At 47.3% G+C, this 22,679-nt stretch overlaps 1 protein-coding gene and 1 long non-coding RNA gene across 3 annotated transcripts; one reads left to right on the forward strand and one right to left on the reverse strand.

Moving 5' to 3' along the window:
* The first annotated feature begins 1,921 nt into the window (after positions 1-1,921).
* On the forward strand, positions 1,922-8,440 carry LOC134408183 (uncharacterized). Its single transcript, XR_010026086.1, has 3 exons — positions 1,922-6,101; positions 6,132-7,954; positions 7,999-8,440. It is a non-coding gene; the product is annotated as an uncharacterized LOC134408183 (long non-coding RNA).
* Positions 8,441-9,127: 687 nt separating this feature from the next.
* HMGCL (3-hydroxy-3-methylglutaryl-CoA lyase) lies at positions 9,128-21,929 on the reverse strand. 2 transcript variants are annotated; one of them, XM_063140332.1, is made up of 9 exons: positions 21,816-21,929; positions 18,301-18,384; positions 15,880-15,987; positions 15,058-15,153; positions 13,842-13,990; positions 12,657-12,720; positions 11,029-11,217; positions 10,326-10,451; positions 9,128-10,179 (listed from the first exon to the last, which is right to left on the reverse strand). In XM_063140332.1, the coding sequence occupies exons 1-9, from the start codon at positions 21,849-21,851 to the stop codon at positions 10,078-10,080; spliced, it is 954 nt and encodes a 317-aa protein (XP_062996402.1). In that variant the 5' UTR covers positions 21,852-21,929; the 3' UTR covers positions 9,128-10,077. The 2 variants fall into 2 exon arrangements, with proteins under 2 accessions (XP_062996402.1, XP_062996401.1); XM_063140331.1 differs by lacking the exon at positions 21,816-21,929 and adding an exon at positions 18,973-19,038.
* Positions 21,930-22,679: the final 750 nt, after the last annotated feature.

Here is a 22,679-nt window from a genome sequence, read left to right on the forward strand (position 1 = left end):
CAGATCAAATATTGTTGTAATGGTCTTGAGTGGCTAAGCCACGTGGGGAGAGAAAACCTTCTCCCTCAGGTCTGGGTCAGAAACCTTATGCATATGCTTCCCAACCAAGCAGCTGCTGCTTCTGCTGCTTTTTTAGTACATTTCTATACTGCCCAGTAGCCAAAAGTTCTCTGGGTGGTTTTCAAAGATGAAAAGCCTTTAAAATACAATATTGCACAAAATAATTTAAATAGAAATATGATACATCCCACCCTAGCGGGGAAGATTATCACCAGGTGAACTGTGTGCCTTGGTCTGTCTGGTGCTAACTGTTGATAGGAATCTTCAAGGGCCTTTCTCTGGTTCTTAGGGACCAAGTTACTTGAAGGACCACCTTCACCCATATCAGCCTTCCCATACTTTAAGATCAGAAAGTGAGGCCCTTCACATTTGCCGACCTGTGAGAGCAATTAGGTGGGTGATCATACAGGACAGGGCCTTCTCCGCAGTAGCCCCACACCTGTGGAACAAACTTCTATCGGAGGTCTGCTGTGCACCATCTTTGCAAGCTTTTAAGGCCTTGAAATTTTTTTATTTTAGCGTGGCCTTTCCATAATGAGTACTGCTCTTGCTGCGATTGTTGTTCTTGCTGTTTTTATTGTTAGTTTTATTGTTTTTAATTGCTATTTTATTGTGATTGTTTTATTGCTTTTAATATTGTAACTGTTTTTATTATTTTATTGTTGTAAGCCACCTTGTGAGGACTTCTGCCCTGAAAGGCAGCCAAGAAATGATTTAATAGAATCATAGAATAGTAGAGTTGGAAGGGACCCATAAGGCCATTGAGTCCAACCCCCTGATCAATACATCCCTGACAGATGGCTGTCCAGCTGCGTCTTGAATGCCTCTAGTGTGGGAGAGCCCACAACCTCCCTAGGTAACTGGTTCCATTGTCGTACTGCTCTAACAGTCAGGAAGTTTTTCCTGATGTCCAGCTTCCTGTAACTGGCTGATGTCTGGCTTCCTGTAACTTGAGCCCATTATTCTATGCCCTGAGAAGAGATCCTGGCCCTCCTCTGTGTGACAACCTTTCAAGTATTTGAAGAGTGCTATCAGGTCTCCCCTCAATCTTCTCTTATCCAAGCTAAACATGCCCAGTTCTTTCAGTCTCTCTTCATAGGGCTTTGTTTAAATAAATAAATAATCTTTAAACCAAATAAATAAATAATCTTTAGTTTATATGTAATTTATGCTACTGTGTGGTGCAGTGGCTAAAGTGTTAGACTGGGAGTTGAGAGATCCAAGTTCTAGTCCCCACACAGCCATGGAAACCCACTGGGTGACTTTGGGCCAGTCACAGACTCTCAGCCTAACCTAACTCACAGGGTTGTTGTTGTGAGGATAAAATGGAGAGAAGAATGATTATGTACATCACCTTGGGTTCCTTGGAGGAAAAAAGATAGGATATAAATGCAATAAATAAATACTTCCCCCTTTTCACATTTAGAACCTTGTGATATTTGAAACTAAGGCTTTTGAAGTTATATAGTTGCATATGTCCATTTTTTCTTATTTTCTTTTATGGTTTTTATTTTGTTAAAATTCACTATAAAAAATTGATTAAAGACAACCCAGATTTGGGACCGGACAGCCCTTCAAATGCAGGCTGTTTTCACAATAAAAGGCTGCCTGTCAAAGAGGCCACCTGGTCACTGGCACACCTGCTTGTGGTCATGGGATGGCTGCCAGGTGCACGCCCTCCCCGCTCAAAGGTGTGAAAGTATCTCCGCATCAACCTTCTGCACTTTAGCAGTGTTCTTTGCACTGGATCACATCTCTGCCGATCACAGCTGGCGTTTGTTTTTGTCTGATGTCAAGCCTACATTGAACACTCAGTCAGGTGTAGTTTGCTTCCCAAGGCTTTCTGAAAAGAAAACATTTTTTAAAATGAGATTTTTTTTATTTGTATAGAAATGGAAAAGTAACCAGGACATTCCATTTCTTTTTCACATGCCAGGTACAGACTAATGACAGTGATTATATTAGAATGGTATTTTGGAGTTTCATAAATGAGCATCAAAAGCCAAAATGTAAAGATACTTTTCATGTTGATTTATACCAGAAACCAATGAGGCACCCTTCATTTGAGAAGGAGGAGCAATCATTTAATTTATTCATTGGGCAACTTTACAATAAAACAACAGTAAAACAATAACACCAGCAACAGGGTAGAACTCTGGTTAATTCCCAAAAGGCAAAACAACAATGAAAAGCTTTCATTTGTCTACAGAAACAACAAAAAGCTTTCACTTATCTTCCCTTAGAAAGGAGTTCCAGAACATTGGGGGCACTGCAAAAAAGGCCCTGCTCCTGGTGGAGATTAATCTACCCTACCCATAAAATGGCATTCAGAACCGGGCCTCATTGTTAACAAAAAAAGCCTTAACCACTATGATTTAAGGCAGCGGTTCTCAACCTGTGGGTCGGGACCCCTTTGGGGGTCGAATGACCCTTTCACAGGGGTCGCCTAAGACCATCGGAAAACACATATTTCCGATGGTCTTAGGAAACTGTATTGACTGAACTATGTCCTGTATCATCTTTTGTATTATTAAAGCTATTGTTATGTATTATTTTCATTAGCAAACCATCCCATGACAATGGATTGTGTAGAGAAGAACGAAAATAATTTTATGGTTGGGGGTCACCACAACATGAGGAACTGTATTAAAGGGTCGCGGCATTAGGAAGGTTGAGAACCACTGATTTAAGGTGTCTTCTGAACAGGACCATCAGCAGATCTTAAGTCCTGGGTGGAGCTTTCTTCTAACCATGGTGGCTACATAACCACGGTTTAAACATGCTCACTAACCATTTGCTGCAAAAGGTTTAGTGGCCTAACCATGGCTTAGTGTGTTGTCTCAACAGGCCCAATGTTTAGCTCAAAATGCTTAACCACCATGGCTTAGCATGTCATCTGAACAAGGTCTTTGAAATCAACGGGACAAGTAATTAATTGCAAACTGCAGCCCCATTGATTGCAATGTGTCTTTTCTAAGTTGTTGTTCTATTTCCTAGATTTCATTTCCCTCTCACTGTTTATAATTCCTGCTCCTCCAACTTTAGCTCAGGAAACCATTCCATGCATCTTATGAAGTGGACTCCAGTCTTCAATAGTTTATGTCCTACTAATCTTTAAGGTGACACACAGTTCTTTCATTAAAAACTGAGTAATCAATTTATGTACCATCCAGAGAAGATCCTAGCATAGAAATAACTTCTGCGTAGGATTGGGCTGTAATGCACAAATCATGAAGTCTCTGGGCTATGTGTTCAATTTCCCTTTTTAACCTTTGAAACCAGCTCAGCAATCACTCAGAGATTTATTGAGGGCAGACACTGATTATTCTTTTTTGGATGCAGTTCTGCTTTCACACTGGTTGCTCATATGTTTCATAGCTCATGAAGAAATGGCGTAAGTGGACAGTGTTTTTGTGGAACTGGCAGCCATTTTGTGTCCTTTCAAATAACTCTCTGTGGTGCTCCCTCACAGCTGACTGGATTCTGGTTTCCCGCCTTTTCTGACGTACATGATAATTCCCTATATCTCCACCTTGTGAGGAAACTAGACTCCAGTTAGGTCACAGTTGTTTTGCTTTTAATGGTGGGAATAAATGAATGACACCCCCACCATCTTAATGGATTTATATCCTGCTGATTGCAGTTGAGGAAAGCAAACTGCTCAGCTACTGCTGGCCAAGCTAACAACAGTTTGTGAGGATACTTCACTGTCCCATCACCCTGCTCCATACAAATAGAGAAACAGTACCCTAAATTTAATGGGGTGGTGGTAACAGAACCATTATGGACGCCTAATAAAAGTTTCTGTCTTGTAGTGACTGAACGAATGGCTCTGAAGTGAGGTGGCCTGAGTCACCTCTGCCCTGATCTTTGTGGTGGCCCTTAGGGTGCCCGCTTACGCTTATCTCTCAACCTAAGTCCCTCCCTTTGTCAAATTGGGTATAATAATATGGCCTACCATAAATATATAGTTTACAGCGAAATAATTTACATGATCCAGTTTGAAAACGCTAATATATGTAAGCATACTTTGAAAACACTGATGCCCTATATAAATGCTAGTTATGATCACATTCATGTGTCAGTTGGTGATGAGGGACTGTATCTCTTCTTTGAGCTCCTTGCTCTAGCAGCCTGTGTTGTTGCTGCAATGTGGCATAGTGACAACACCAGTATAATGGAAAACGCTTCCAATTGACTGATAGGTTTGGCTCCTGTAGCGTGCCGACCATCCAAGTACTGAATGCTTCCCCATGCAGGTCGATGATGTAACATATAGTCCAATGACAAGAAATGGCCTGGAAGCCTCCACCCCTTTCAGGGAGGCAGGAGACCCAGAGGCGCCCTTGAAGTTGGTAGAGCTGTACGGTGCCTCTGGATAGATGCCCACACCGTCATGGTCACGTTAGGCCCTTGGGCGCCCAGGCTGGCAGAATAAGGCAACACTCCTCAGCTCAGCTCAGCCCAGCCGCTCGTGACTTCTCAACAGCCTGGGAAATCTGGGGGATGAAATATCAAGGTGGGCCAACCAGAAATGTGAAAGGACTATCAAAAAACCCCAAGATGCTGAGGGCAGAAGCAGATTGGAATTTGGGGCACGGGTGGCATCTGTTCCTAGGCAGCTTGGCATCTGGCACCAAAAATATACTTTCTGAATATCAAGCTGCTCTTAAGGAGTGGGGGCCCAGCCAGGCAGTTAGCAACCTTGCCTGCTAGACCACCACTGGGCCCTGAGAGGATTTGTAGCTCTTCGAAAAGTGGCAGTTGCTGCTCAGGATTCAACTGCCATTGTTTACGTGGTCACCATGACATTGAGGTTCCAAGATGGCCTGGAGCTGCACATTGACTTTCTGAACTTGGCCGTGAGCAGAAGTACCTTTTGGGTCGCTCCCGCTCTTTTGCTCCACTGGGCCGCGCCAACGCTCACTCTGGTTTGGCTCTGCTTTCATCATGGCAGTTAGGAAGTGCTTCAGAGTAAGCGTTGATCAGCTAGCTATAAGGGTTCCTTTTTGTGGGGGGGAGGAATAGGGTTTTTTTGGGCTAGGAGGAGAGATATTCTGCCAGTTTGGGGGAATTCTAGGATTTGAGCCGATCCTGGCAACTTTGGGATGTCTCAGTTGGGCACTAACACACACATCTCTGGCTCTTTGCAGAACGTCCAAAAGAGATGCACATTATTCTGTTTCATGGGCATCAGAGACGAAGAGGTTCCTGTGTCTCCTGAGAAGTACGCTAGCCATTTCTTACTATGGTTGCTTAGAGAACCCCATGATCATACGTCTAAGCAGTTTTACAGACTGCTTACATTACAGGTCCCTGTCCACAATGAGCTTCCAGTCTTAAGTTCCGACAGAGGGAAAATAATAGGAGAGATGGAGAAAGGAGAGGCTAGCGTAGGAATGTCTTGTATGTGAGGCCATTTCGGCAGGACTGCTTGCTAGGACAGAGACCTACATGGTAGTAAATCTCAGACGTTGATGGAGAGCCGATGATGGGAGATATTTGCTCTTCATGGCCGCCTTGTGGGCTTCCTGGAGCATCTGACCAGCCACAATAGAAACAGCATACTGGGCTAGCTAGACCCTTGGTCTTATCCAGCAGGGATTCATTCTCTTAGGGTTTTATATCAGTGTTCCCCAACCTGAGGTCCCCCAGATGTGTGGGACTGTCGTTACATGTTTTATGTCCTTACAGCACTTGTTTCTCGTGTCACAGGGAGCCAGAGTTGAGGATCCAAGAGGGAATCTGAGGGAGACGACTATTCTAGCACATGGGGAAGGAGTAAATGTCTGTCCACTCCATCAGTGGGCCAACCCCTCCCCTCCCCATTCTACAGCTTGCTGCAGGATTGTGGCTGATGGGATGAAATTTATTACTCAGCTACATATTACATGCACAAGTGGGTAAGAATCGTGGCTGCCCTCAGTCTGCAAAGCAGCAGTGGGAGGGGAATTTGGAGTTGATAAGAACCAGCTAAGGGAAGCCACTTCATCCTTCCTCCACCCACTGCCCCCACCCCATAGAGATTCCAGATGTCCCAGGTGGAACATCTGGGATTCCAGATGTCCCAGGTGGGCACTAACTCCGGCCACCTCAGGATCTGACCCAGGTGGCTTTCTGCTCTCCTCTCTCTTTGCAGGATGTCCAGAAGAGATGCTCATTATCCTGCTTCATGGGCATCGTGAGGAAGAGGTTCCCAGGTCTCCTGAGAAGTACGCCAGCCGTTCATTACTGAGATTGCTTAGTCAGCTCCACGAATTGTACCACAGCTTGAGTTTCCTAAACCTAAAAAAAATGAGGTCTCCACCCACAAGGAGCTTCCAGGCTGCGTTCTGACTGAGGGAAAAGAACAGAGGAAGGGAGACATGTGTGTGGGAAGATGGTCTTTGGCAGGGGCTGCTTGTCATGCCAGAGACCTACACGGTGGTTGTTTCCATCAGCTAATGTTGCTGATGGAGCCCAAACGATGGGAGGTCACAGTTCCTGGGAGCACCTGCGTAGCCACACTGGGATGCACGGCAAACTGGCCCCTTGGTCTCTGTGCCGGCTCCAGGGCAAGGCACCCTCCACAGAGCTCCTCCCTCCGGGGTTGGCCTTCTCACCACCAGGGTCTCCGGCCGCTCCTGCTCCTCATCCTCTGGCTCCTCATGGCTACCACTTGCTGCTGTCTACCTGCCCCCAGCTCTCTGCCTGGCAAGCGAGCGTCGCCTGCTCCTCTCCACCACCAGAGCAGAGGGCAGGGGGACACGCAGGCTGCCATGGGGCGGAGGAGGTCCAGGGGGCTTCTTGCCAGTGGGCCCCTGCTGGTGCCCGACCATGGCCAATACTCATGCTAGCTGGGGATAATGAGACATATAGTCCAGCAAATCTGGAGGGCACCAGGGTTGGGAAAGACAGTTCTGTGGCTTGTTTCTCATCTCACAGGGAGCCCGCAGGAGACGAGTATTCTTCCACATGGGTAAGGAGTAAACAGCGGCCCGTCTGCCACGTTCATGGGCCAACCCCCTCCCCTCCCTACAGCTTGCTGCAGCATGGGCAGTACTGTGGCTGATGGGATAGGGAGACCTTTCTTGCTCAGCTACAGGTTGCATCCACAAGCGGGTAAGAATCCTGGCTGCCCTCCGTCTGCAAAGCAGCATTGGGAAGGGCGACTGGGAGTGGAGAAGCAGCAGCGAGGAAAGGGCACTTCCTCCACCCAGTGCCCAGCCCCCCCCCCCCCCGAGATCCCAGACGTGCGTTTTGACTAGCAAAAAATGCAACTGGGAGCCTTGAGAGTCTCCTACATGCACTCACAGCGGTGCTGTATCTCTGCGCCAAAGAGAGATGGCAGAAAATGGCACCTTCTGGACTAAATAGATGGATGGGGTGCAGCGTGAGTGCTGGACGCCTGGTTTCTCCTTCCTGTTCATCCAGAGTCAGTGGACGAGGAGGACACGCTAGCCAGGATCAGCAGCTTGCCGGACGACCCTTCCTCTTATTCAGCAAGGTACCCTATTCCCCACAGAAAGGATCCAGGGCGGCCTTCCCCAACCTGCAGGACACCCCAGGAGTGTTGGACAGCACCTCCTATCATTCCATGCTTCTCCTTCCTGAAGATCACAGCATGGAATTAGGCAATCGCTGAGTAGGATTTTTTTGGGGGGGTGGGGGGATGTCTCTCATACAATCTAGTGGTGCTTATAAGGTAATTTGGGCTGATTGGCACAGCAGGCAGCTTCAGTGCGGGGAAGCAGGGAGTTAAGCAGAGGCTCCCCTGGTGAGCATATTTTACCCTCATGTTCATTCCTTTCTGGGTTTTGTATTTTCTGTTTTGTTGGTTGTAGTTCACGTTAGTGGGAGTTTCTCGCCTTTTGTAAATTAAATGTGTTTTACTGGAGAATAAATGCATTCCAATGTTTTCGTACTAGTGGTTCTTCTGCTCTTGGGTGGTGGATGAAGTTGCTATCACCCCATTGTGGGAATGGAGACAGAAACACTTGGGATGCAGAAGTCAGTGGATCAAGAGGCACAGGGGCCTTCAAAAGACTGGCCCTGCTCCCGGGGGGTGCTTCTCAGAGAAGGCCCACCCGCCCACCCATCCACCCCGCAAGATTACAACAGAGGATTAAGCAGTTGCCATACCCTCCTGTCTCCTGACATTCTCAGGCGCACACAGAGCCTTTTTTAGCCCGGTCCTCCCATGTTTTAATGTTGGTAGCCATTTAAGTGAATTCATGAGTTGAAAAAGAATATGGTCTTAGAAGACAGGTTTACTACCAGAGGGAGGGGATGTAACAGCATTCGCTGACCTGGTGCCCTCCAGGTGTTTTGGATACAACTCACAGCATTTCTTATTACCATTTGATTTTGGTCCAAGTGACTCAAGACAATGTACAAAGTTCTCCCAATTCTTACCCCCTCATTTTATCCTCTGGTTAGACTGAGATATAGTGACAGGCCCAAGGTCACTCAGTGAATTTCAAGGCTAGGTGGACATTTGAATCTGGAGCTCTCTGTTCCTACTCTGTCCACACTTGTGTTCAGGCAGGGAGTTCTCTTGCTGCCTGTCTGTTGTTTGCCCTTTCCCAATGGCCGAGTTTGATGTCAAGAAACCTCTGAAATCTCTAGCAGTTGTTCCAACCTCACCAAGGTAATAGCCCTGAAGGAGCAGGTAAAGATGATTTTAGAGTCAGATAAAATTATTCCGCCCTCAGACGCAGGAGCTGGTGGTTTCAAAAGCAGCATGTCATTCCAAATTCCAATGCAATAGACTTCATTTTCTTCTCAGCAAATGGACAAATCCAAACAAGCAGCAGCAGAAGCTAAAGTGGGGTTGCGTGTGTCCCCTGCAAGAACACACAGCGTAGCACTGGGGGCAGAATTCACCTTGCTGAGAACCTCTCGCCTTTCATTTTTGTTTGGAAAGAGGACGCTTCTAGTCCTTGGTGTATGTGCTGAATTTTCATCTTCCATGCAGGTCACACAATTCCATTTTTATTCTGGGGCAGAATTTTGATCCTTTTAGCAGAGTACACACAGCCCTGAGTTTAATTCGCACAGAAACTTTAAAATACTGTTCATAAAGAACTTAACGTGAGATCACTTTTATTGTTGATTCAAAAGACAGACGCAAACAATCCGGGGTGGGTGTTCAGCTACGAACGAACCACCACTTTTTCCAGGTACAGCTGTGGCTGCAGTACATTCACTTTCCCCATTTCCTTTTATGTACAACAGATACATGACCTCAGGGCTGTGTGCAGAGGTGAAACTAAGGCATGGAAAGAGCCCCTGATTATTCAAGGCTGCTTCCTCAGAATGCTGCAGAAGGGGGTCTCCTCACCAGCCCTTGAAAATGGTGGTGATGAGAAGAACAGAGCAGAGGAAGGAGTGTGAAAGGAGCACACTCTTCTTGGCCCACGTGCAGAGTGTGTCTGGAACACAGCAAGGAAAAGTCAACCCTCTGAGGCCCAAGAAGATTTGGGGCGCAATCCTATGCATGTCTAGACAGAAAAAAGTCCTAGGGCTCCCAGCTGGGAATGCTGGGAATTGTAGTACTTCTGTCTAAGCATGCATAGCATTCTGCCCTTAGTGGTTGCTTTCTTTAGAAAGTCACAATAATATGTTTAATTGCTTCATTTCTATGAGCTGGTTCACCCAGCAATAGATAAAAGGCAAAAACAGTTGCTACTTCAGGGCGTGGAGAGAAAGAGCGATAGGCACACTCCAAAAGAAACTGCAGAGCTCAATACTGCTTTCCAGCAATAAATGTGCTCCCTTGAGGCAAGCCGCGGCCAGCAGAAAAAGAATGATCTTCAAAGACGTCCAAAGAATCCATTGGATGCGAATGCAGCGCTCTTGATTATTTTTAACGTTTCTTTTCACAGTAAAGTTTGGCTGTCCGAACATCTGGCTTCCTAGTCCCAAGGCCACTGGAGAGAGTGCTTAAATAAAATTTGAGGAGCACAAGTGTGGCAGGTTCCACATCGCCACTGCAGTTTTTGCTCCCAACGAGTCCTGTAGAGGCAGCGATCCACTTCATAATTTGCAGGAGGCCTGTGCCACTTTCGAACATGTCCTCCTGTTCAGCGCCCGGCAGATGAATGCACCTGCTTCGAGGAGCTTCGACAATTCCACACCCTTCAAAGGGGAGAGGAGGAAGGAAGAAAAAAAGACACTGCAGGTTATTGTGCACACGTAAAGCTACCGCCCCAAAGCTGAGAAGGCGTTGAGTCCCAGTAGAAAGTGCCCAGCTCCTTTTACGAGCCAAGCAGCACCCTACTTACTGTGTGAATACCAAGGCCGTCCAGCATATACACCATGTCCTCCGTCGCCACATTCCCAGATGCTCCTTGCGCATAGGGGCAGCCTCCCAGGCCAGCCACTGAGGAATCGACCACACTCACACCCATCTGCAAAGAGAAGGAGAACTCTCCTAAGACCTGCTTCCAAAACTGGTGCCTGCTGCCAAGTCAGCCAAGGGAAATTACAGATCCTGGCTTAACTTAGACCTTTGAGGCTCTGGACAGGGTTTTGCCTCTGCTTTCTCCCACAAAACGTAAATCTTACAGTCTTGCTCTTCTTGACCATCACAAATTACCACGACTGTAAGATTTCATTTAGGTAAGGTGGACTCATGCTAGAGGGGGCCAAGAGTACCTTTCCTGCAAGACCTTTGTGGGTGGATTGTTTAAGTTGTAAACTGCCCAGAGAGCTTAGGCTGTTGGGCAGTATAAATATGTAATAAATAAATAAATTTATGATTCTGGGAGGGGCCCAAAAAATAATCCTCACCCCACAAAAGGCGGGCCAACAACCCTGGCTCGCTTGATCTTGATCTCGGCTCAATTGCTTCCTTCCACGTAGACTTCACGTGTTACTTTACTACTTGGAAGTAACTAAAGCAGGCGCCCCCGACCTGGTGCCCTTCAGGTGTTTTGGACATCAAGCTGCGGTCTTGAGCGACATGAACCACGACGAGAAACTCACCTGAAGGGCTACCAGCGTGTTGGCCAGAGCCTGCCCGTAAGTGTCGTGGCAATGAACGGCAAGGGCCCCGACAGGCACCTCTTTCATGACGGCAGAGAGCATCTCCTTCATGCTGCCGGGAGTCCCCACGCCAATGGTATCGCCCAGGGAAATCTCATAGCATCCCATTGCGTACATTTTCTTTGATACCTGTCACAGAGAACGGAACATTTTACCGGGGGGGGGGGGGGGATTCCCCACAAGGCTTTCCTTCCCCCGAAAAGGTTTCGGAAAACCTTTGACTACTCCTCTTCCACTGGTCTGGCTAATCCAGCTGAGCAGTTATCAGACCTCTGCCTTGACATTTCTAAAGCCACTGATACCTTGCTTTGGGGCTTCGTATGCATTCATCTCGTAATCCTTACAAGAAGCCTGTACGGCAGGCGAGTATCACAACACCCATGTTACAAGGGGGAGGCTGGGACCGAGAAGGGGGCCATGCCAGAAAATGTCTGGTGAATTCATATCCAAGGTGGGATTTGGACCAGTGCCTTCCTGAATCATCACTCAGTCTCCTTACTCCTAGACCAGGCTACTGCAACTCCCACCTTCGCCACCCTGCATGAAAGTGGCGGCCCAATGCATCTGGAGGGCACCAGGTTGGGGGAAGGCTGATCGAGTTCAATTCATCCCAGGTCCTGACAGGTCAAGGGGTGCTTTCCTGCTCCTCACACCCCAGCACTGGTGGCTCGTAGTCAGGGCAGCAGGGTGCACGCTGAATAAACGCAGGTGCCTTCTACCGAGTCAGACCAGGGGGGTGTCAAGACGATCGCTGTCAGGTGGAATAAACAACGCTAGGCAAGAGGGATACATGGCCCAGGTTCGGGAAATCATGGGGGTTCATTGAGGCTCCCCCATCATGTACATAATTACTCATCCTGAAGCTCGGCTTGGTGTGTCATCTGAACTGGGCATGCAGGAAGTCGTGGGTGGTCGGGTGGGTGTGAAGCCAGCTCTGGCATGCTGCATACCGGGTTTGGACGACACACCAATTATGTAAACAATGGGCATGCGCAGGGCATGCGCAATACATGCAGGGGTGGGGGGGAGAAGCCATGATGGCTTCTCTCCCCCGCCCCGCCCTCCATGATAGTCTAAACCCGGACCATGTGTCCCTCTTGTCCAGTATCGTTGAATCCACCTAACAGTAGCCAGCTACTACTAGAGAGCCTTTTCAAAACCAGAGATGCCAGGGGCTGAACATGGGAACTTCTCCAGGCAGAGCCACTGAGCTGTGGGCCCTCCATTCCCTCGCAATGACATCAGAACACAATGCAAGTCAAACTACGTGGGAGTGGGGAAGACTTGACACGTGGCCGCTGCTTTTGGTGGCAGCCCTGTGTTCTTCGCAAAATATGGACCTGCCCTCCAAAAGGCGTTTTGTCTTGGCCACTGGCCATTCCGGCTGGGAATGCATCTACAGGGCACGAGGTCCGGGAGGGCTGAGCTACAAGATGCAGTGCTCGCGTGGCTGTCACTGGCTGGGTTTGCAGAGAGCATCAGGGCTGAAAGCCCAGCGCCTCCCACAGCCACCCTGGAGCGCATGCGAAGTATCACAAAGCCTCCTTCCGGCTGCAACACAAACTCACTTCTGCTACTTTAGCGGGCGAGATCTTCCCTTCGTAAGGGCAGCCAAGGACGCAGGAGACATATCTGCAAGCGGCAGAAGAGAACAGGTCTTATTATATCCAACGCACAGGAATTTATTTATTGGTATTTATGTATTTCATTTGTACCCTGCCTTTCAACCCAAAAATGGCACTCAAGGCAACTTCCAAATCCCATTCCCACAGTCAGGACAGCCGCCGCCACCTCCAGCCACCCAAGCGGCACAGAAATCCTTTGCAAGGCAAAAGGCCAGGGGTGCACCTCAGCATTCACAGCAGAGGCTGCGCGGCATAAGCACGGCTGCATCCGCCTCCCCATCACAGGTAGCAACTGGGACTAGCCAATGAAAGGGAGCACACCTGTGCTTTTTGAATCCGGCTATAAGGGCAAAAGAAGAACCCTGCTGGATTAAAGCCAAAGGCCTGGCTAGTCCGGCACTCTGTTTGTGCTGTGGGAAACCAGCCGACGGGAAGCCCAGAAGCAGCGGGCAACAATGAAGGCAACAGCAGCCTCCTGCTTGGGATCCCGCCCACCTCGGCCAAGAGAACCCACCCACACAGGATGTCATTGCCACGTGCCACCAAACTTCACCACCACCAGATACGCCTGCAGTTACGTGCTTAAATGGCTTGGAAAAAGGGATTAGAGAAAATCCATACAGGAGGAAGAGAACTCTATCAGGTTACTGAGCCTGATGACTAAACTGAACATCTGTATTCAGCAGCGGTAGACCTCGCAGTACAAGATGCTGAGGACTAACAACAGGAGGCCATTTGCTTTCACACCCTGCTTGTGTTCTTTCAGGGGTACCTGGCTGGTTGCTGTTGGAAACAGAACACTGGGCTTGATCCAGCAGGGCTTTTCTTGTGTTCTCATTAAGCCTCTTCCTTCCACATAGACTTCACTCATTACTTCACTGCTTGGAAGTAATTAAAGTAGACTTCCCCGACCTGGTGCCCTTCAGATGTTTTGGATATCAACTCCCATCTGCCCCAGACAGCATGGCCAATAGTTAAGAATCCTGGGAGTTATAGACCAAAACATCTGGAGGGCATCAAGTTTGGGAATGAGCGCTTTCCCCTTCTCTCCAGCTTCACATCATTACAGATTTAACCCATAAAGAGGCCGGTGTGTCACCAGAGCCAGCATGCAGTCTTAACGCTTACCCTCGGACCGGGATGCCAGCTTCTTTCGCTGCACTCAGCACGTCGCTAAATCGCTCCAAACTTTCCTCTATGGAACAGTTGATGTTTTTCTTTGTGAAAAGCTCTGAAGCCGCCCCAAAGATGGACACCTCCTTGGCGCCTGCTGCCACCTGCCAACACATGGGGAAAGCTGTATGTATCGTATCAGTGATGGACAAAATGGAACCAAATGGGAGAAAGGCACAATCGTGCTCAAGCAAACAAGGGGAACTACAGCAAATATTTAAAGAACCAAACCAAAGGTGGGGGGGACTCCCTTCAAACAGCCCAGCGAACCCACTGAGCGTGTTCAGTAACCCCAGAAAACCTAGTGTCCGATGAAACAACAGAGTTCTGGGGTCCTCAAAAGTTTGCTATCTACTTTGTGGCATTTTAGTTAGTCCGAACAAAGACATTACCCTACTCTCCCTTCTGGATTTTTTTAAAAACAGATAACACAGCTTCCAACTTTTATATCTGTTACACCTTATTCTTCTTCTAGCAAGCTTAGGACATTTAGCTCTCGGGTTGTGGGAGAACCACACCAGTTTCGTTCCAGCTGTAAAGCAGCATTATGTGGCTTTATACCATGCCTCAATGACTTCTAGAATGGGCAGAGCTACGTATTCAAATATATCTAAAGTGAGAAAAAGTGGGCACAAAATGGGAGTTTCGCCATCATTAGCTTCTACCGCTGTAAGGAAATTCAAAGGACCTATTAAAGCATGCTTAGCTTTGTCCATCCCTTACAATGGTCTACAATTCACCAAAACCTCCTGAGAATGTTTGCTGACCAATTCAGTTATAAGATTGTGGCTGAAGCACAGACAGTAACAGGCAAGAATCCATTTATGAAATGGGATACTTTATGCTTTTTACCCCTAAACTTTGCTCAGAACATGTGGTTCCCACCAAGTCTCCCATTCAAAGAATGCTCAGGACAACTAAGCAACTTATGGGTGTCCACAATTCTTCCTGCCAAACTTCAGAGCACAGCGCCACAGGGATTCTTGCACGGACAAGCTCCCCTATTCCGTTCCACGGAGGAAAAAGATCTGCGCTTGCAAAGATCTGGATCTGCTCCTTCCATTGAAAAAAATGAACAGCCCCTGTGGATCACCACCACAGCTCTGCATTTCCAACTTCAAAATCTCTAAGGCAATGACTTCAGAGCATGAGCAGGGCCGGCTCTCCTTACCGCTGCTTGGAAGCCCTTGAGGTTGGGGGTCAGAACAGGATAGCTGATATCAGGAGCCTTACGAATGCCTTGCATGACTTCAGTGTGGTCAGCCATCTAAGAAACAAAATGAAGAACACAAAGGCAGGGTTTTAATTTTTCAGAATAAAAGTGGGGCAGTTTAGGCTTCTAAACCCAGTGTGGTGTAGTGGCTAAAGTGTCAGACTGGGAGTTGGGAGATCCGGGTTCTAGTCCCCAACTTGGACATGGAAGCCCACTGGGTGACTTTGGGCCAGTCACAGACTCTCAGCCCAACCCACCTCACAGGGTTGTTGTTGTGAGGATAAAATGGAGAGGAGGAGGATTATGTATGCCGCCTTGGGTTCCGTGGAGGAAAAAAGGCGGGATATAAATGCAATAATAAATAAAATAAACCCTTCAAGGCTGAAATGAGGTGAGATGAAAAAGCCAGCACAAAGAGAAAGGGAGATAAATAAAAACACGCTAGTAGTGCTGGAAGACTTGAGACAGGTCTCCCACATGCAAGGCAGAGCTCTCTTACTAATTCTGTTTTCATTATTAGCTAGTCGCTTTTAAGGGGAGCTCTAGCTTTCTCTATAACAATTTTCAAGATGGGCCTTGAGATATGATGCATCGTAATGAATGAAGATCAGAAACTTTTTAGAACTGAAACCCCATCACCCTCCACATGCTGCATGGGCAAATTATAATTTTGGACATGTTAATCTTCAGCAGCCACTAACTGGGATGGTGGTAGCTGTAGCCCAACCTGTTACCAAATTGGGAGGGCTACTCTAGTGTTAAGGGAGCATTTGTACTGACCTGAGGAACCCATTTGGGAGACACGAAACTGGTAGCTTCTATGACTGAAAGGCCTGTTTCGGACAGCATGTTAATTAAATCGATTTTCACTTGGGTCGGCACGACGTTCTACAAAAAAGAAAGAATCCCCCCTCTCAATAAACAGTCATTCATAATACTTTTGCCCCCCCCCCACCAACATTTGATTAAACCCTTTTTTAAAGCAGAACAAAAGTGGGAAGAGATAAGAGAAGCCATTGTTCCCTACTTCGGAAATCGGGGATCATGAACTAGAAGGCAAAGTATCATGGAAAAAGAGGACTCCCTTATCAGAGACAAGACAGAATGGCGGGATCTTTAAAGACTGTTCTTGCAAAGAAAACAAGTTCTGAGATGCATTATTATAACTGTAGGCTATAATATTCATTCTTAGCTTGTAAGTGGCCCCGAGCCTTTGAGATGAGTCAGGCTAAAATTCTAAATAAATACATAAGCACACATGCTTTGCGTCAGTGTGAGTTTTGCAAGCCAAGCAGGGGGTAAACATTTCCTCTTTTGCAACCTGCCGGTGCTCGAGAGACATTTTAGTGAGTAAACACTTGAGCCAGTCTTCAACGAATTCCCTGGCTGTGACTGGGCATATTTACAGAGCAATCTCTCTCATGTCCCAGGTTAATGCAGGGCTGAAGCTGGAAAGACGTCAGAACCTGTGCTGCTTTATCTAGTTGGGAAGCCCACTGATTAAACGGCTTCAGACATGTATTTGGAGGAAAGGTCAATTGATAAGTTACTAGCCATGATGGCTCTGGACATCTTCCAGGTTGAAAGCACTTGCCACTGAATACCAGTGGGCTTCCCAGAGGCAACTCATTGGCTATTGTGGGAAACAGGCTGCTGAATTCACTGGACCGTTCGTCTGATCCAGCAGTGCTTATGAACCCAACTGCACTTTTCCTTATGCCTTCACATGGTCAGGGTCTCGAGATGAACACGACCCACAAAATCCCCTTTAGTGGAATGCCTCCAGATGACACAGCATCAACAATACCCTATACCAGCCTTTGCCAACCTGGTACCCTCTAGCTGTGTTGGACTGCAATGACCATGCTGGCTGGGAATGATGGAAGCTGCAGTCCAACGCATCTGGAGAATCCCTGCCCTAGATCTACACCGCAATCCGCGATGGTCAGAAGTCCAGAGTCACCCATTAGAACTCTTGACGCCTGATTTGTAATTTTGCATTGCTGCTGTTTTTATCTGGTTGAGCTTTTATAATATATAATTTTATATTATGGTTTTATACTGTTGTTTTATACTTTGAATGGTTTTAATTTTTGTGAACTGCTCAGAGAGCTCCGGCTATTGGGCGGTATAGAAATGTAATAAATAATAAATAAATAAATAAATAAATAGGCTCTTGCAACCCCTCCTGCTAGTACAGAAGCCCTTCAATATCCCTGTGTTTTGATATTTCAAGGGCAACAGTGGGTGAAGTGGAGAGACTAAGAGACAGAGCTTGCTATGAATCAGGAAGTGCCCTGTTCAAATCTCACCTCTGCCAAGAACTCAGTAGGCAGGGCTTAGGCAGGCTGCATTCTCTCAGCCTCAGTCCCCCATCCGCAATAAGGGATAATAATACTGACCTACCTTACAAGTCTGTTGTAAGGCTTACCCCCCAAAAAGATAGGCAAATTGCTTTGAACACTAAAAAGAACGACTTAAATACTAAACATTTTCATTATCATTCCTGAAAGTGCAATTTTCCTGTTGACAACGTCTTCACAGTTTTATACATGTGAAAAACCAAATCTGTTTAAGCAGTCTGTATAATACAGAATACCCTTGAACACAGAGCCTGCCAACGTGACACATACTACTGAGCAGGCTCATCTGCAGCTAATGAAATGCATCAAAAATCACAGAGAATGTTATGAAATGAGATCTTGTTATCTATTGAGGGACCCCTTATGAGACACTGTTTTATCTTCACATTATCTTCTGATAAATCGAAGCAACCCATGAAATGGGTTCAGCCTATGTAAGCTGCTGTATCCAAATGACCAACTAAGAAATATAAGAGAGACTGTAGTTTGCCCAACCGCAAGTCTACAGGCCCTTTCCAATGACCCGATTACCGTTACAAAGAAATTGCCTGGAACAAGAGCGAGCAACCTGGTGAATTTCAGATATTTTGGACTACAAAGCCCATAATCTTGGCCATAGTAGCTAGGACTGATGGATGATGTAGTCCAAAACATCTGGAGGACACCAAGTTGTCCACCTCTGCCCTGGAGCATAGATTCTGGGTAACAGAGCGAGGGCGGAACTTCTGAGCTACGACAACATTCTAGCTAGGAGGAAAAACAGAACACCTAGGAATGTCAAGAGTATGAAAACGACTTGTTGCAGTTTTCAGGCACATGTCTAGCAGGGGTCATTTACCTTTTCATTCTGTAAGCCATCCCTGGGGCCAACTTCAACTATTTTCACATGTTTGGGAAATGAACCGGCTGTTGCTGAGCTGAGCTATAGAAAAGGGTGTGAGAAAATCATCACCATCATCATCATCATCACAACCGGGTAAACAAATACATTATCACAGTTTTTTCCCCTTATGAATCAACACTGCAGCAAAGGTATGAAGAAAAGGGGAATTGTGATTTTGCTGACTGTGGTCTTTACCCAAGCAATACCAAGACAAAAGTACGATGCTGCCACCTAAAGTTTCAAGTAGTTTTAAAGCTCCGTCCCTACTTCTGAAGAGACATGCGGCGCTGATCCAGCTTCTTAATGGGGGTCTAACGCATCCGTAGGATGTTACACTGCCCGGTGGGATCTTGCCCCCCTTTGCGGTTATTCTTTTGCTTGTACAGCACAAAGCAGGGGCCCCTGACAGCCAGTAAGAGCGGGGCCGTGCTCGGGGGAGGCCGCCCCACGGCAAAGAGCCTCTCAGGCGGACCCGCCACAGCCATCCTGGCCACTGGGAGCCCCACACCAAGCGCCCCTAGAGCCCCCCCCCACTTGCCCCGGAGCTGAGGGCCCCAGGGAGCCTCGCTGCCCCAGCAGCAGCATCCTAGGCCCACTCCAGGCCTGCCCGCCGCCCCAGGCGCTCACCGGGCGCAGCGAAGCCACCAGCCGCGGGAGGACCCGCTTCGCCGCCCCCATCGCTCCGGGCCTCTCGAGTCGACCAGAAGCGGATCACGTGATCCAGACGAGTCCTTTGCCCTACCACGTGACCCTCCCCGCTGCACGTGGCCCTCCGGGTGGGCGGGGCTTGGGCGGCAGCAACAGGTGCCGCTTTGGGTTTCGCCTTTCGAAGCGGGGTGGTGGTGTGGTCCCCGTCCAGCGGAGAAACGGAGGGGGAGCCTCACCGGTTGAATACCTGCCTGTCATATAGTCCGGGAAGGGGGCAGAGCGGGGAAGCCCCGCCTTGGAAGAGAAAGTGAGACGTCCAGCCAATGTTTGCAGCTTTATCTGCACACTCCTCCGTGGCGCTTCCAAAACAACGCGTGCCTGAGCATGTGCAAATCGCCTCTAGCACCACTGAGGAAGCCCTGCCGTGCAACTGGGAGAAGGGGCCGGGGCTGCGCCGTGGCGGGAGTGAGGGGAGAGAGACGCGCAAAAGCAAAAGCCCGCCTGGCGCCTCAGGGTTGGTAGCAGCAGCCACAGCCGGATGGTTTCAATAAACAATTTAAGAAAAAACACCAGTACGATCAAGCATTCGAAACAACTTCCTGCCCCCAAATGCTAAAAATCAAAAGCATTAACTAGATTATTATTAATTTATTAATTACATTTATATACCACCCCATAGCTGAAGCTCTCTGGGCGGTTTACAAAGATTAAAAGACTGAACATTAGGGTGGTTTTGAGCAAGGTAAGCATGAATCACTGCATGCGCAGTAGCCTGTCGCCTCTGAACCTGATCGTTGCCATGGCTACAAGTCATGCAGGATATATATGCAACTCAGCTTCAGTGCTGCTACAGGGTGGGTGTCAAGGGCAGGCACAGTAGGTAGGGTGCCCATATGAAAAGGAGGACAGGGCTCCTGTATCTTTAACAGTTGTACTGAAAAGGACATTTCAGCAGGTGTCCTTCGTATATATGGGGAACCTGGTGAAATTTCCTCTTCGTCACAACAGTTAAAGCTGCAGGAGCCGTGCCCCCTTTTAAATCTGGTCACTCTAGTATAGCTCCTGCAGTTTTAACTGTTGTGATGAAGAGGGAATTTCACCAGGTTGTCCATATATACAAATGACACCTGCTGAAATTCCCTTTTCTATGCAACTGTTAAAGATACAGCAGCCCTGTCCTCCTTTTCATAGGGTCACCCTACAGTAGGGCACTTGCGAAGACTCTGCCCACCCTGCTTGTTCACGTTCCTCTTACTCTTGACCAGACAAAGGTGGCAGCAAGGAAGAGATGGCCCTGGAATAAGCTGGCTGGCTCTGCACCTGCCAATTAAGCAAGTAGTAGCAATGATGGAAAAGAGGGTGAAGAGCAAGAGCAGCTGGTGACCATGGTGGTGGGAAGGGAGACCCGTTGAGGGCGCCTTGCCCAAGGGCCCTCCAAAACCTGGAACAGGCACTGGCAGCTGGAGAACAGCGGGCAGCATTGTTGCCCTCGTTTCCTGCTTGTGGGCTGTCACTATGCCAAACAGGATCCAGGACTAGAGAGACCTTTAGCCTGATCCAGCAGGGCTTTTATTATTTATCTTCTTGTCCAGAGAGTCATTTGGCTGGTATGCCAAATTACTGGAAAACTCACAGAGTAACTGAAAAATTAACAAAGCTTGACGTCAGCATTGAAAACGGACAGAGAGCTGAACTGTTTGGAACGATTCCCGTATAAGTGTCAACATGTTGCAAAATTTATTACGGTGTGTTATCCACGTCCAAAACAAATTCCTTACCTTTCACAGGCCAGCCCTTATTTTCTTTTATCTCTCTGGCCATAACCTTTCCTCCAAATTGACCACCCCATCATATTGACTTCCCTGTTCTTACAATTTACTCAGCAATCCCATTGAGTTAAATGGGTGTTTCTTTCAAGAATGGATGGGACTGCACTGCTATGGGACTTTGACCAGCCTACTTTGTTGGCCCTTATGCCTGTTAATCTCTCCTGATGCCACCTTCCCCTCTGCCTTTTCTCTAAACCCATTTCTTACCCCCCTCCCCAACCCCCAATCTCAGCCACAAGTCTACAGCTGTAATCCCAAATACTAGAAAGTGCCATTAAATTCAGTGAGACTTCCAAGTAAACATGCTTGGGAATGCGCTACATGTACCTTTCTCGTGTTCCTTCTTTTACGCCTACCCTTTGCCTCTCCTCCTATTCAAAGACTGTAGACTCCCTTGTGGGGGATGTAAAGCACCTTATTGGTGTAAAGCGCCATGAATTGTATACTGAGGCGACTGAAAGAATTTAATACATTTCATCGCTTTCCTTGTTTCGATGTATTCCTTTTGGGTGATTTTTATTGTATTGTTTTTCGGTCACTTTACATACACTGTCCTGAATTTTTTTGCGGGGGGGGGGGGGGATGAAGGCAGAGTTTATAATTTTTAAAATAAATGTAATGTTTCCTCGTGTCTGCCAGATTGAACTGTATTGTCTTCATTACAAGGCTGAATTTAACAACCTAACAATTCATAATCCATTAAATTCCATTTTGTTTGGAACATTTCTCCCTAACACAATTGTAGTGTTGCTTCAAAAAGTTTGTTTGCCTAAAGAAACTTTGGAGCCTGAGCCCATTGAATTCAGTGGGGCTTACTCCCACCTAAGTGTGCATAGGATTGCAACTTAAGTCTGATACAAGAGATCAGATAACTGCGACTTTTTCCACCTTATTCCTATTATTATTATTATTATTTATTTATATAGCACCATCAATGTACATGGTTCCTGAAGCAGTTCTCAAAACTGGGAGCAGAATTTTGTAAAAACATACCTGCCCCATCAGGCTTCCTCTTCGTAAAGGGCCCATTTTGCACTCTGGTGTATCCCAGTTCACGTAGAGCTTTGGTTTGGCTTGCACAGTTGATTTGCAAGGCAGACCTGGAGCACTCTCCTATGCTCATTTATACTGTTAAATCAACAGGAGAGTGTGGCTCTGAAATGGAACTAGTATTTGTTTTGGATCTACAACTATCACCTTTCCCCCCATGAGATATTCTCTGCACCTTGGAATCTATGGATGAAACGAAGAGGTGTGCTCTTCTCCTCCTCCCTCCCAAGGTTCACAACAGCATCCATAGCTGGCACATGAAAGGTATTTCAGCAGCATTGCTATCCTTACAGTATGATGCAAGGAATGATGCATGCCAAAAGCTATTTGCTAACGGTATAAAATATCTGAATACATCCAAGGCTCAGCACATGTCCCTAGGCCAGAAGACCAGTGACATCAATTGTGTTTCTTTATCTCTCTAGCTGGCATTGTGCTTCAGCTGCGGCACGGTCCGCCTTGCTAGCCATTATTGCACAATTAATGATTGAGGCAATGACGTTCATTGGCAACCACCTCTTTTTGGAAGAAGTATAGCACAGGTCTTTCCCTTTGAGTGTATTCAGAAATTAAGTTTTAATTTCAAAAGTAATGAAAGGGGTGGAGGTGGGTGTTTCCTTTGTCTCTCTCACACACAAAAGATACCACTGGGAAAAAGCTGGAGTAGCAAAGTGGCAGCTAGAGACAGACAATACAAAAACAAGTTGAAGATGAAGTATGCCAGAGCAGAGATGGCATAAGATACTATGGTACCTGCAGCAACAGAAAATCCCCAACCACTCAATGGGGGTAAAAATAAATTAAAAC

Source organism: Elgaria multicarinata, chromosome 13 (genome assembly GCF_023053635.1).
Source record: "Elgaria multicarinata webbii isolate HBS135686 ecotype San Diego chromosome 13, rElgMul1.1.pri, whole genome shotgun sequence".
In the NCBI taxonomy this organism is placed as follows: Eukaryota; Metazoa; Chordata; class Lepidosauria; order Squamata; family Anguidae; genus Elgaria; species Elgaria multicarinata.